The 15,427-nt window shown below is 46.5% G+C and overlaps 1 protein-coding gene across 3 annotated transcripts in view; it reads left to right on the top strand.

Annotated features, from left to right (window-relative positions):
- The window catches only part of MDH1B (malate dehydrogenase 1B), a 54,171-nt gene extending 48,977 nt beyond the window's left edge, over window positions 1–5,194 (top strand). For all 3 annotated transcript variants that reach the window (XM_083154147.1, XM_083154148.1, XM_083154149.1), the window contains exon 10: window positions 4,939–5,194. In XM_083154147.1, the coding sequence (XP_083010273.1) occupies window positions 4,939–5,036 (98 nt within the window). In that variant the 3' untranslated portion in view covers window positions 5,037–5,194. The remainder of the gene's footprint in view (window positions 1–4,938) is intronic.
- The last annotated feature ends 10,233 nt before the right edge of the window (window positions 5,195–15,427 follow it).

The raw sequence follows: 15,427 nt of genomic DNA, 5'->3' as shown, positions 1-15,427 counted from the left end.
ATATGTCAGAATTAACTGGTTGGGTTGAAAGAAATGTTACCTATATATAGAAATGTCACAATTGTTTACTTTGTTATCTAATTTACTATATGTTAAGGTGGTTCACCTTGGTTTCCCTCATTCCCCCAAGCTCTGCTGTACATTTTGAGATCATGGGCCCTTATTGGTTCCCCAGATCTGAAAAAGCAGAGGTTCCCCACCCTCATTCAATAGAATGGGTTGGGGATTTCTTGAAGTCCACGTTATTATATATTTCTTCCCCTATGTTACCCTGGCCCCTTCCCCCACCCCCCCCTCAACCGCGAAGAGGAAGTCACATAAAGAACACAGCCAAAGCCTTAAACACCAACAAATGGCATGCCTGAAGTTAATTTCCCTGAATGCTAAGGGCCTCAATATCCCTGAGAAAAGATCTAGACTGTTACACACAATGCATAATGAGAAGGCAGATGTGATATTCCTACAAGAAACCCACTTCAAGAAAGGGAAGGCCCCGAAACTACACTCCCGTCATTACCCTCTTGGTTATTTTAACGACTACTCTGAATCTAAATCAAAAGGGGTTGCAATATTATTCGCCAAAAACACGCCCTTAACTGACACAACAGTGACCCTTGTGGGAGATGGTCGGGGACTGTGCATAAAAACTACTATACACAATCAAGTGTTCACTTTCGTAAACCTGTACCTCCCTAACAAGGGCCAACTGCGTACACTGAAAATGGCACTGGAGTCAATAGAGCACACCATAGAAGGGGTATTGGTGGTAGGGGGTGATTTTAATTGGGCAGCAGAACCCTCAATAGATGCAACTAGTGCTTCGACCTCCGCCTCAGCAAAAGACCTGAGAAGGTTCAAAATGCTAATACATGACTTCCAACTTATAGATACATGGAGGCTAATGCACCCCAAAGACCAAGACTACACCTTCTACTCACACCCTCACAACTCATACACACGCATCGACTACTTTTATTTAAATCACAGATCACTAGACCTCTTGGCCAACACCTCCATAGGACAGATAGTGGGTTCAGACCACGCCCCCATAACATTAGAGTTGTCATTACTACACCCCCCCACGCGCCACTGGCAATGGCGATTTAATGAGCAATTCCTGCGTGAAGATGATTGCAGGAAGCAACTAGAGGAAGCCATAGATGAATATATATCACTGAACTCAAACGACGAAACGTCCCCAGTCACAATATGGGAAGCTCACAAATGCGTAATCCGAGGTAGGTGTATTAAAATAGGCTCCTACCTCAAAAAGAAAAAAACGGAATGTAGAGAGGCCCTACTGGATAAAATTAAAAAACTAGAATTAATACATAAATCATCTATGACCCCAGATGTTCTTTTAGAACTGCAGAATGCTAGGACCTCCCTAAATAGCCTGTTAAATGAGGGCACCCGCAGAGCTTTCCGATGCTGCCGCCATAAATATTTCAGATGGGGCAATAAACCAGGTAAACAACTGGCAAGGGCACTGCGGGCCCAAAGATCACTAACGTATATCACCGGGATGAAGGACTCCTCGGGTGCCCTTCATGCCAAAAACAATGAAATAGCAGAGATTTTTCAAAATTACTATACAGGCCTTTATAACCTATCCTCACAGGGACCGCCACAAGATCAATCAGCGCATGAGTCAGAAACTAGAACATACTTGAAAGATATAAATTACCCTAAACTATAACCTGAAGTAACGACAGCCTTAAATGACCCTTTCACGGAATCTGAGCTTCGACTAGCACTCAAAACTTCGCCTTCTGGTAAAAGTCCGGGCCCAGATGGCTTCACCATAACATACTATAAAATGTTCCAAGACCGCCTGATCCCACTTCTTACAAAGGCCTGCAATGAGATCTCCCCGACATCCCCCTTCTCGGCTCAGTCCCTTGAAGCTCACATCACGGTCTTACCAAAAGAAGGCAAAGACCCAGCCCTCCCCTCCAGCTACCGCCCCATCTCTCTCCTCAACGTCGATGTCAAGTTATACGCAAAATTACTAGCAAACCGACTATCCTTGTTAATTCCACGCTTGGTGCACCCTGACCAAGTGGGATTCGTACGTGGGAGAGAGGCGAGGGATAATACAACGAGAGTCATTGACCTGGTTGCATACGCCCAATCTGCCAAAATTCCGACAATGCTTCTTTCCACAGATGCCGAAAAGGCGTTTGACCGGGTAGACTGGACATTTATGGGGGAGGTCCTCCGACATGCAGGAATAGGAGATCAATTTATAGGGAAAATCCTTGCACTATATCAATCACCAACGGCCAGAGTGAGAATTAATGGCATGCTGTCCAACCCCGTGCTAATTGCCAATGGGACTAGACAGGGGTGCCCGTTGTTGCCCCTGCTCTATGTGATATGCATGGAGGCACTGGCTAGAGCCATTAGAGCGAATCCAGATATAAGCGGCTTAGATATTGGAGGAGTGGACCATAGACTGGCACTCTTTGCCGATGATCTGTTGGCAATTGTCACTAAACCAGCGATATCTCTTCCAAATATTATGAGAGAGTTCGCACGCTTTGGGAAATTATCCAATTTTAAAATTAACTATACTAAGTCTATAGCTCTAAACATCACCCTACCACACGAGGTGGTAGAGTCACTGGCCCCTCAGTTCCCATTCTCCTGGCATCCCTCTTATATCAAATATCTAGGGGTCTCTATTCCTGCATCTCTTCAGACGACCTCAGCAATAAACTACACCCCGCTGATACAAAAAGTGCGCTCGGAACTGGCAAATTGGGCGAACCAGAAGTTCTCCTGGATAGGTAGGATGAACATTATAAAAATGAACGTCTTACCCCGGTTCCTATACTTATTCCAGACTATCCCGCTAAAACTCCCGCTAAAATATATTGTGGAAATGCAAAGGGTTATTAGTCGATTTGTATGGGGAGGTAAGAAGCCCAGATTCAAGCATAAATACTTATTCCGCAGGAAAGCACAAGGCGGCCAACAGCTCCCCTGGTTACAAGCATACCACCAGGCATCAATATTACATAGAATCTTAGACTGGTCAAGATATGACTCCAATAAGAAACAATGGGTAGACATAGAAAAACACTCCTCAGGACTGGACTTACAGGTGACTCCCTGGCTCCCCAAAATAGCTCGTACAACTCACCCGACGGTAGAGCCAACCTTAAATCTGTGGAAATCTGTTCGATATAAGTTAGGTCTCACCTCACCGGACACTTTACTCCTTCCAATAATTAATAACCCAGACTTTAGCCCAGGGGCCTCAGGAAGTATAGCACGTAGATGGTATCGGGGAGGCCTATCCAGAATATGTGATCTGATATCAGGAGGCAATGTTAAACCCTTTAGTGACTTAAAAGAAGACAAGACAATATTACAGTCAGACACATGGTTCTACTTTCAAGTAAGACACTTTATTCATTCGCAAAGGAACACTTCCTCCCTAGCGAAAGCTCCTTATCCATTTGAGGTACTGTGCTCACAAGCCTTAGAACCAATTCACACAGTGTCGTCCATCTACAAACTAATAGTGCAGGCACACTCCACTGATGTCCCCGCCTTCTGTGCGGCTTGGGACACGGACCTATCTCCAAGGGGCATCCACATAAAATGGGAAAAACATTGCGAAAATATGTCCCGTTGCTCCACCAGCGTGGAAGTAGTGGAAACGCAATATAAACTATTAACTAGATGGTATAGATGTCCGCCCCAGATCCACAGATTCTTCCCCTCTGTGTCCCCCATGTGCTGGAGATGCAACTCACAGAGAGGGACATTGATTCATATATGGTGGGACTGCCCGAAGATAGTGAAATTCTGGGACAGTGTGATACAGATCTCATCGGAGATACTGGGATCTCAGGCACCAGAGACTCCCGACTTCTGGTTACTATCCCACACCACCATACCCTTTGCTAAATACAGACGTTCACTCCTAGGGCATCTCAACAACGCAGCAAGAGCGGTGGTACCAGTTCACTGGAGGTCAATATCTCCTCCGACCATTTGGGAGTGGTTTCAGAGAGTGGACTTCTATAGAGCAATGGAGGACATCTACTACTCTGCACTTGACAAGCAATCTGACTTCACGGCCACATGGCTAAAATGGCATGAGTTTCAGTCCTCAACCACGTATAAAAGTCATATACCAAATGCCCAATAACCGCGAAGTGCGAGGCCCTGGACGCATCGGGATACAAAACCGGGAAAAATTCTAAGCCAGTGTAAACTTTCAATCCATATAAAGTGTTTAGAATCCATATCTCTTCGCAGGTCCCTACCCCCCTTAACTACCTCCTCTCCCACCATGACCCACCCCTATACCACTTCCCTACCCCCCCCCCCTTAACTGTACCCCTTATCTAGTTGCGCAATGTGTTACAATACAAGACTCGATTGTTTAGTATGTCAAAGTTATTATAGAAACCTTTATATTTTAACATGTATTGGTGAAATCGTAAGATAAAGTTTTAAATATATAGTCCATATTCACTGCAGTCGCTCTAGATAAGTTTCTATTTTTTCAAATGTTGTAATGCCTGTATTTTTACAATTGAAAATTACAAATAAAGAATATATAAAAAAAAAAAAAAAAAAAAGGCAGCTGTTAAATACTTTTAATGACATTGATTCAAGCACAGTTATTGTTGTTCCAAATTGTATTGGTTCAATTTTATTGCCCTTTATAGTTAACCCTTTGAGTGCCAAGTGAATTTGTCAAAATAGGTGTGGAAATTGCCAAGCAAAACTTTTATTCATTATAATGACCTGTAATGTTTCCTTATATAGGAAAAAAACATATTTTTTTTACACAACATTTTTTATTTTAATTTATATAACAAATCACAGAGATGTTGGCACTCAAAGGGTTAAAATAAAGCACTGCATGGCATTATATATATGAGGACAGATTAACCCAATGTCAATTTATTTCAGAATCTGAAGTTTTATCTAAAGAACCGAGAAACAAAGTTTCAGTATTCAATGGGGAAAGTCAGGAAGAGATCCAGGAGCCACGTGACCAGATCAGCTGACTGTGATTCGTATACAGTATATTACAGTGTATCATTCCTTCCTGTGGTAACATTGCTACTTTTATATGTGTACATCTAGTGTTGAGATTCATCTTGTATTTACTACATCATTTTTTTCTGAAAATCATTATTTGTTGTATTATTTATGCCCTTTACAAATGTCACTTTTTATTTTAAATAATGAAATATAAATAAACACATTATTCAGCTATGTGCCATTGTCTGCAGATTCTTCTACCAAAATTACAAACTGGGACAGTCATGTGACCTTATAATCTTTCACACCATAAAACCTACCACTGTTAAACTAGTTACACACTGGACAATATTTGTAACGGTTGTGACTGATACGCTCTCTGTAATGTGTGTGTACATGTGATAGGGAATATAGGGCCTTATTTTGGTTCATTCTTTCTGACAAAATCCTTCTTAGATGGACAAAACCATGTGCACTGCAGGGGGGGCAGATGTAACATGTGCAGAGAGAATTAGATTTGGGTGAGTAATTTTGTTTCTGTGCAGGGAAAATACTGACTGCTTTATTTTTACACTGCAATATAGATCTCACTTTGAAGTAAAACCCCACCCAAATCTAATTCTCTCTGCACATGTTACATCAGCCCCCCCTGCAGTGCACATGGTTTTGCCCATCTAAGAAGGATTTTGTCAGAAAGAATGAACCAAAATAAGGCCCATAGAGTGTAAGCAGCACTGGGGCAGGGGATGATGTGACTGATACGCTCTCTGTAATGTGTGTGTACATGTGATAGGGAATATAGAGTGTAAGCACCACTGGGGCAGGGGCTGATGTGACTGATACGCTCTCTGTAATGTGTGTACATGTGATAGGGAATATAGAGTGTAAGCACCACTGGAGCAGGGACTGATGTGACTGATACGCTCTGTGTAATGTGTGTGTACATGTGATAGGGAATATAGAGTGTAAGCACCACTGGGGCAGGGGCTGATGTGACTGATACGCTCTCCGTAATGTGTGTGTACATGTGATAGGGAATATAGAGTGTAAGCAGCACGGGGCAGGGGCTGATGTGACTGATACGCTCTCTGTAATGTGTGTGTACATGTGATAGGGAATGTAGAGCGTAAGCACCACTGGGGCAGGGGCTGATGTGACTGATACGCTCTCTGTAATGTTTGTGTACATGTGATTGGGAATATAGAGTGTAAGCACCACTGGGGCAGGGGCTGATGTGACTGATACGCTCTCTGTAATGTGTGTACATGTGATAGGGAATATAGAGTGTAAGCACCACTGGGGCATGGGCTGATGTGACTGATACGCTCTCTGTAATGTGTGTACATGTGATAGGGAATATAGAGTGTAAGCAGTACTGGGGCAGGGACTGATGTGACTGATACGCTCTCTGTAATGTGTGTACATGTGATAGGGAATATAGAGTGTAAGCACCACTGGGGCAGGTGCTGATGTGACTGATACGCTCTGTGTAATGTGTGTGTACATGTGATAGGTAATATAGAGTGTAAGCAGCACTGGGGCAGGGGCTGATGTGACTGATACGCTCTCTGTAATGTGTGTGTACGTGTAATAAAGAATATAGAGTGTAAGCAGCACTGGGGCAGGGACTGATGTGACTGATACGCTCTCTGTAATGTGTGTACATGTGATAGGGAATATAGAGTGTAAGCAGCACTAGGGCAGGGGCTGATGTGACTGATACGCTCTCTGTAATGTGTATGTGCATGTGATAGGGAATATAGAGTGTAAGCACCACTGGGGCAGGGGCTGATGTGACTGATACGCTCTCTGTAATGTGTGTACATGTGATAGGGAATATAGAGTGTAAGCAGCACTGGGGCAGGGGCTGATGTGACTGATACGCTCTCTGTAATGTGTGTACGTGTGATAGGGAATATACAGTGTAAGCAGCACTGGGGCAGGGGCTGATGTGACTGATAGGCTCTCTGTAATGTGTGTGTACGTGTGATAGGGAATATAGAGTGTAAGCAGCACTGGGGCAGGGGCTGATATGACTGATATGCTCTCTGTAATGTGTGTGTACATGTGATAGGGAATATAGAGTGTAAGCAGCACTGGGGCAGGGGCTGATGTGACTGATACGCTCTCTGTAATGTGTGTACATGTGATAGGGAATATAGAGTGTAAGCAGCACTGGGCAGGGGCTGATGTGACTGATACGCTCTCTGTAATGTGTGTGTACATGTGATAGGGAATGTAGAGCGTAAGCACCACTGGGGCAGGAGCTGATGTGACTGATACGCTCTCTGTAATGTTTGTGTACATGTGATAGGGAATATAGAGTGTAAGCACCACTGGGGCATGGGCTGATGTGACTGATACGCTCTCTGTAATGTGTGTACATGTGATAGGGAATATAGAGTGTAAGCAGTACTGGGGCAGGGACTGATGTGACTGATACGCTCTCTGTAATGTGTGTACATGTGATAGGGAATATAGAGTGGAAGCACCACTGGGGCAGGGGCTGATGTGACTGATACGCTCTCTGTAATGTGTGTGTACATGTGATAGGGAATATAGAGTGTAAGCACCAATGGGGCAGGGGCTGATGTGACTGATACGCTCTCTGTAATGTGTGTGAACATGTGATAGGGTATATAGAGTGTAAGCAGCACCGGGGCAGAGACTGATGTGACTGATACACTCTCTGTAATGTGTGTGTACATGTGATAGGGAATATAGAGTGTAAGCACCACTGGGGCAGGTGCTGATGTGACTGATACGCTCTGTGTAATGTGTGTACATGTGATAGGGAATATAGAGTGTAAGCAGCACTGGGGCAGGGGCTGATGTGACTGATACGCTCTCTGTAATGTGTGTACATGTGATAGGGAATATACATTGTAAGCACGACTGGGGCAGGGGCTGATGTGACCGATATGCTCTCTGTAATGTGTGTACATGTGATAGGGAATATAGAGTATAAGCAGCACTGGGGCAGGGGCTGGTGTGACTGATACGCTCTCTGTAATGTGTTGCGGAATATAAATGACTGTTAATAAATTAATAAATTGAACTTTGCTTTAAAAATAAACCGTGTGATTAACATTAAGGTCTCTCACTTAACATCTGACCCCGGTGGCATCACTGCGCCTCTTCAGTGATCGCGAAAACCCCCCAAAATTATGGGTCCCTGGGACCCCTCACTTTAAAAAATCGGGGTCCTACTTGACCTTTTCTGGGTCCCAACGGAATAAAGCCTCCTCTCCCCTTCCCCAGCATGGCACATACAGAAGCCTCCTCCTCTCTTCCATATGGCATATACCCTGAGCCAAGGGCCAGCCTGAGCCTATTTTCTTTTTTTTGGTAAGCAAACATAGATTTGGGCACCCCAAAACTGTGGGTTGGGGTAGGTAATCAATTGGCAATTCGCCCACTCACATAAAGCAAGCTACACATATACTAGAAAAAGGCATAATGTCGGAATAGGGACACCTGTGCTGCACCAATCAGGATTCTGCCCCTGTCCATTGTTTCTATAACAAAATAAAAGTAATGGCAGCAGGAACAGGAGGGATAGGGTTAGTGAAATCCCAACAAAGTCTATAGGCTCCTCTCCTACAGGCAGCTCTACCTGTTAAGAGTTAATTGGTGAGCTGCAGCCTCTCTGCCAGCCATGCAGTGACTGGAGGAGGGGACAAGTGGGCCATTAACAGCCAGCAGGAGCCTGGAGGAGGTGACAGGGACACACAAGAGAGCAGCACCGCGAGGTAGGAGAGGAAGAGGGAAGTCTGCAGCCCGAGTCCTGCTAGCAATAAATCCCCTTACATGACACAGCCAAGCAGCCTGCTAAATGGACCACGCACCCCTCTTACCTCTACTTCCTGCCCGGGTCTGCTCCGTCCTCACTCGCACCTCCCTGGTTGTGGCCCCCAATGCTGGTTTCAGTTCCTCGTGCTCCGTCCTCACACCAGCCGCAGCTCTGTTCCCCTGCTGAGCAGCTGCTTCTAGCGTTGGCTCCAGCCGTCTGTTGATGAGGCACAGTGCAGGAGCCAGCTTACGCGGCTTCTGTGCACTGCTGCCTATGACTCTGTGGTGACAGGGACACTTTCATTTTCGCGCCCAGAAGATGTATGAAGCGGCCATAAGTCACGCTGTGTCTTCTCCACGGTCGCATCACAACTGAAGGGGAAACAGATCCCTCTGCCCTTGTCACATATTAACATGGCGTGCACCCCGAAATGGCTGGGTCCCAGGGGACCCAGCTATTCATAAAAAATGAGTCCCTGGTGCTCCAAAGTGGGTAAAATACTCGCTATAGCGAGTATTTGCGAACCCTGCTCTTATGTCCCATTACCGGGGAATAACTATTTAATCAATTGAGGCTTTGTACTTCCAGGGTGAAACCTTAAGGTCTCCCTTTGTTTTACCGTTACTACGGAAACATTTGGTATCTACGGAAACTGGAAATAGCTTTGAATTAGCTCGCCCAGAGAAAATTAATATGGCTATGCAATAAGGATGAAATTACCTTTTGAAATTAAGATCAAGGAAGGTCCTTTAATTATTGAGGCTGTGCATTACTATTTAATGCCCTTGCTGATGAGCGGTGTTTGCGGAAGCTGCCTCCACTACGGAAGGACCAGAGCAGTAATAACGAGGAAAATACAATACTTCCTCCAATTATTCCTTCACCATAATTAACAGCCGAGATGGCAGCAGGCCACCAAAACTAAGGTAGGAGACCGCTTTGTGATTCATAGGGGAGCGTAGGGGGGAGAGGTGTCGCTGCTGGCGAATTGTACTGATGGGGGAATGGGCAGCGGGTATAACTACTGTACATAGCAGAATGGGAAACACGAGGATTACGTCCATATTCGGCCTATCAGACAGGTGGAAAGTTTGCAGCAAGAAAAGAGGAGGAGCAATGTTTGCTGAATTGGCGCGGAGGCCATTGTGGATTGTTGTACTGGCGGAGTACTCCTGGGGGGAATCTGGGTGGGGTACCCCCATATAAATATCCTATTGCTAAGTAACTAATAGCTAATATATTCATCTATTTCTATAGAGAGGAATGAGACAAATGTTTTATATATTTCCCCAATGTTGTGCTTTGTGTATCAGCTTGTGTCCATATTTACTAACGGGTGCCGGACAGGGTCCCGACAGTCATTTATCCGACATTGGGTTCCCGACTGTTACCGGCTATTCTCCCTCGTGGGGGTCCACGACCCCAACGAGGGAGAATAGAATAGGTGGCAAGCGTAGAGAGCCACCGTGACCACAGACAAGGGGCTTTGTTGCGCTCGCCATGCTGTCTGAGTCCGGCCAGTCGGGATTCCGACGTCGGCTAATGACTATCAGGATCCCGACTGTCGGAACCTCTTTACTAACACTACTGTATGTTTTTCCAGGTATACTATTGTGTAAAGGTATATTATTGTCAGACCCAGTGACATTATTTTACTTTTTGCCATTAATCTAATGTTGGATGTAAAGGTTGTTCCTCCTGTCAGAGGTCCCTGTTTCCCTAGTGAAAACTGGTGAATTTGCTGGTCCTAGTGCTGAGGACAGGTGAATTTGTTGCTAACCATATTCCCAAAAATGAGGGCCTTTGCTGGCCACAGAGCTGGAAATGGGTGAATCTGCTGGCAATATTTCCAAAAACGAATTTCTTGCTAATAGTCCCGATACTAAAGAGAGCGTTGGGGTTAGGTGGCGCATTGAGTTGAAGGTTGAGGTTAGGGCTAGACAGCAGGGAGGGAGGATTAGTGTAAGGCACTAAGTGGGTTAGGGTTAGGCTGTGGGGGCGTCTAGGGTTAGCACTTACGGGGAGGGTTGAGCTGCAGGTAGGGTGGGATAAGGTTGGGTGTTAGGGTTACCTTACTTACTACGCAAATAAAGAGCTCCCCTTCGTCCAACTTCGGCAACTCATCCACCCCTGAATTAGGCCCAATGTGTTCGGCATAAGATAGATTGTTGTGACCCAAAACTTGTCTCCAGGTACCGGTTGCAATGGATTTCTGCCGACATACACCAGGACGCCTAGGACTGTCTGGGAAAGGAATAAACAGAGAGGAAGAGAAAGATGCACGTTTCAGTAACAGCGGCAATAACACCGCCACAGGTATGACATCACCACAGGTATGACATCACCACAGGTATGACATCACCACAGGTATGACCGCCGCCACAGGTATGACCGCCACCACAGGTATGACCGCCACCACAGGTATGACCGCCACCACAGGTATGACCGCCACCACAGGTATGACCGCCACCACAGGTATGACCGCCACCACAGGTATGACCGCCACCACAGGTATGACCGCCACCACAGGTATGACACCGCCACAGGTATGACACCGCCACAGGTATGACACCGCCACAGGTATGACACCGCCACAGGTATGACACCGCCACAGGTATGACACCGCCACAGGTATGACATCGCCACAGGTATGACGCGGCCACAGGTATGACATCACCACATTTATGACCCCCACCACAGGAATGACACCGCCACAGGTATGACACCATCACAGGTACGACCCCCACCACAGGTATAACATCCACCACAGGTATGACGCCGCTACAGGTATGACACTGCCACAGGTATGGCATCCACCACATGTATGACATCGCCACAGGTATGACACCCACCACAGGTATAACACCGCCACAGGTATGACACCTACCACAGGTATAACACCGCCACAGGTATGACCCCCACCACAGGTACGACCCCCACCACAGGTACGACCCCCACCACAGGTACGACCCCCACCACAGGTATGACACCGCCACAGGTATGACACCGCCACAGGTATAACACCGCCACAGGTATGACACCCACCACAGGTATGACACCCATCACAGGTATGACATCACTACAGGTATGACCCCCACCACAGGTATGACATCACCACGTGCGTATCTCGGCCGTGTAATCAGTGTAGGGACCAAACATTATGGCCGTTAGTGCGGTTCGACTGGTTTCCTGCTGTAATTACATAGAATGTATATTACTGCCAGTGAGAAGGCCGCATGCATTATCTCTCTCCTAGGCTTAGTACATCTGGCGCAGTATTTTATAGCTGCTGTATGCACTGATGTGAATGCAAGGGGTCAATATTGTGTTCCCCATGGCTGCTGCCTATGAACATGGACGGCGCCCGATTCAGACACGAGGGCAGGTAAAATGTCAGGAGCAGGTGCCCAGTGTTCTACTTATGGACATGCGTGTCGATGGGAACAGCTGGCGGATGGAGAACTGTATGAGATCGATTCAGTGCCTGCCAATAGGGGTTCCTGGACAATGACGGGGGGCCTGTCAGATTCGTGCCAGTGCCCTGGACGCAATGCTTCTAAGCCGATGGCCAAATTCCTACAGACAGCCCTATGGCTGCTCAGAAGTTGATGCCTGCTCGATGGTGTGGCTGAGGCCTGCTCCATGGTGTGGCTGAGGCCTGATCGATGGTGTGGCCGACCCACCAGATTAGAGTGGCAGCTGGTGGGCGTCTCATTAGGCAGCCCATTGGCCAGACCGGGTCACACAAAGACACGGACGCAGACGCATCGCTTTCCACAGCCGCGTCTGCGTCTTGTGCTAATGCTGCAGACAATTTCATTAAACTGAGGCACCCACTTGCAGCACCTTGCACCTGGGGAATCCGCCTCTGAAGCACCATCACAGCTTGCATCTGCCCCCTCCCATTCAGGCACATTCAATGACAGATGTTGCAACAAGGGAGACTTTCTGAATGACAGATTATGAGCCAGTTACAAAGTAAGCTACTAATAGGATGTACTGCATTGCGGTAACACGGGAATGACGGCCAGCTGACATCCTTATCCTTTATGTTGTAGCCTTAATAATGACGGTTTTGTAGCTGTTTGTATTCATAATAACATTACTGATAATGGGCCTGATTCACACACAGCAGGAAATGCAGAAGGGACTCGCACATATCTGATGCTGCGCATGCAGAGTACACAGACCGCGGCGACTGCACATGTGCTAGGCCAGGCGTATGAATGAAGAGTACGCAGGTGCGCACAGGGGGTCCGTCCTCTCTCAGTAGAGTGAATCTATCTGAATTGTGACTCTGCAGCAACTGTGCGAATAGAACCGACCGTTCTTAGTGAGCATGTAATGCATCTTCTGCGCAGGAGGACGCAGGGGCAGATGGAAATGCCTTTTATATTCACGCACCGTCATTTAACCTTTTCTGTGTGTTTTGTTTCTTTCTTTTTAAAAGCCCTTCAGTGTCTGACAGCGCAGCTACTGCGGACCCAGAAGTGCATAAAGGACCTGCACGGCGAGAGATGGTATGGTCCAATGAGAAACATCCTTCTCTACCTCTGTGACGTATCGCTGATATCTGGTTATAGCACTGATATCCCATTATCTGATTATAGCACTGATATCCCATTATCTGATATCTGATTATAGCGCTGATATCCCATTATTATCTGATATCTAATTATAGTGCTGTTATCTGATTGTTAGATGATATCTGATCACATTATTTCCCATCTAAGATTATATATATATATACAATATGCACATAGCCGGCACTATTCAAATGTAAAACAACTTGTACCTGGTGCCCACAAGCCGCTAGGCTTAAGGACACAATACAATACCAATGACAGTGTCACTCGAGTCAGCAAATAAAGCAATGGAGACAGAAGTCTTCGCAACGACTTAGCAATGTCAGCATGAAGGTGTCGACCAGTTTCGGAGCATTACGCCCCTTCTTCAGGACAACTGACTTAACAACAATCCAAAGGGAACTCTGCACATCACCTTTGGATTGTTGTTAAGTCAGTTGTCCTGAAGAAGGGGCGTAATGCTCCGAAACTGGTCGACACCTTCATGCTGACATGTTGTTCACTTTCATGATTTGAATACAATTTACCACTTGTTTTGAGAGTGCACCTCCTGTTTTCACTTAGTCTAAGAAGTTGTTTCTTCGTGGAAGGCACCTCCTTTGATGTACCCCTGCTGTTTCAAGTGCCAGTCTTGTGTTATATATATATATATATATATATATATATATATATATATATATATATATATATATATATATATATACTTTCCTTTTCCGTGGCAATGTACGTATAATACAGGAAGAGAACATGCCTCTATGTACTGATGAGACGGGTTCCTGGGCCAGCTGTAATCAATGTGGTTATGTGCTCAGGGATCCACCAGCAGAGGACTAAGGCAGTGCTGTGTGTCATCACCGTAAAGGGTTTATGATTTATTGACATATAGAAAGTTGACAGACAATATGTTGACCCTAGTCGCAGCCAATCCCTAACCCTAGCGCAGCCAATCCCTAACCCTAGTCGCAGCCAATTCCTAACCCTAGTCGCAGCCAATCCCTAACCCTAGTCGCAGCCAATCCCTAACCCTAGTCGCAGCCAATCCCTAACCCTAGTCGCAGCCTATCCCTAACCCTAGTCGCAGCAAATCCCTAACCCTAGTCGCAGCCGCTGACAATCCCTAACCCTAGTCACAGCCGATCCCTAACCCTAGTCGCAGCCGATCCCTAACCCTAGTCGCAGCCGATCCCTAACCCTAGTCGCAGCCGATCCCTAACCCTAGTCGCAGCCGATCCCTAACCCTAGTCGCAGCCAATCCCTAACCCTAGTAGCAGCCAATCCCTAACCCTAGTCGCAGCCAATCCCTAACCCTAGTCGTAGCCAATCCCTAACCCTAGTCGCAGCCTATCCCTAACCCTAGTCGCAGCAAATCCCTAACCCTAGTCGCAGCACATCCCTAACCCTAGTCGCAGCACATCCCTAACCCTAGTCGCAGCACATCCCTAACCTTAGTCGCAGCCAATCCCTATCCCTAGTCGCAGCCAATCCCTAACCCTAGTCGCAGCCAATCCCTAACCCTAGTCGCAGCCTATCCCTAACTCTAGTCGCAGCAAATCCCTAACCCTAGTCGCAGCCGCTGACAATCCCTAACTCTACTGGCATCAATCTCATTCACAGGAAGGGGCTTCTGAACAATATTGATAGCAATATCTTCTTGTGTGTATGCCTAATATCGTTAACAACCCTAGTCGCTGACAATCCCTAACTCTACTCGCAGCCAATCCCTAACCCTAGTCGCAGCCAATCCCTAACCCTAGTCGCAGCACATCCCTAACCCTAGACGCAGCCAATCCCTAACCCTAGTCGCAGCCAATCTCTAACCCTAGTCGCAGCCAATCCCTAACACTAGTCGCAGCCAATCCCTAACCCTAGTCGCAGCCAATCCCTAACCCTAGTCGCAGCCAATCCCTAACCCTAGTCGCAGCCAATCCCTAACCCTAGTCGCAGCCAATCCCTAACCCTAGTCGCAGCCAATCCCTAACCCTAGTCGCAGCCAATCCCTAACCCTAGTCGCAGCCAATCCCTAACCCTAGTCGCA

This window comes from Crinia signifera, chromosome 7 (genome assembly GCF_055691185.1).
Source record: "Crinia signifera chromosome 7, ASM5569118v1, whole genome shotgun sequence".
In the NCBI taxonomy this organism is placed as follows: domain Eukaryota; kingdom Metazoa; phylum Chordata; class Amphibia; order Anura; family Myobatrachidae; genus Crinia; species Crinia signifera.
The sequence above is the reverse complement of the archived record's forward strand: the minus strand, read 5'-3'. Positions and strand labels throughout refer to the sequence as shown.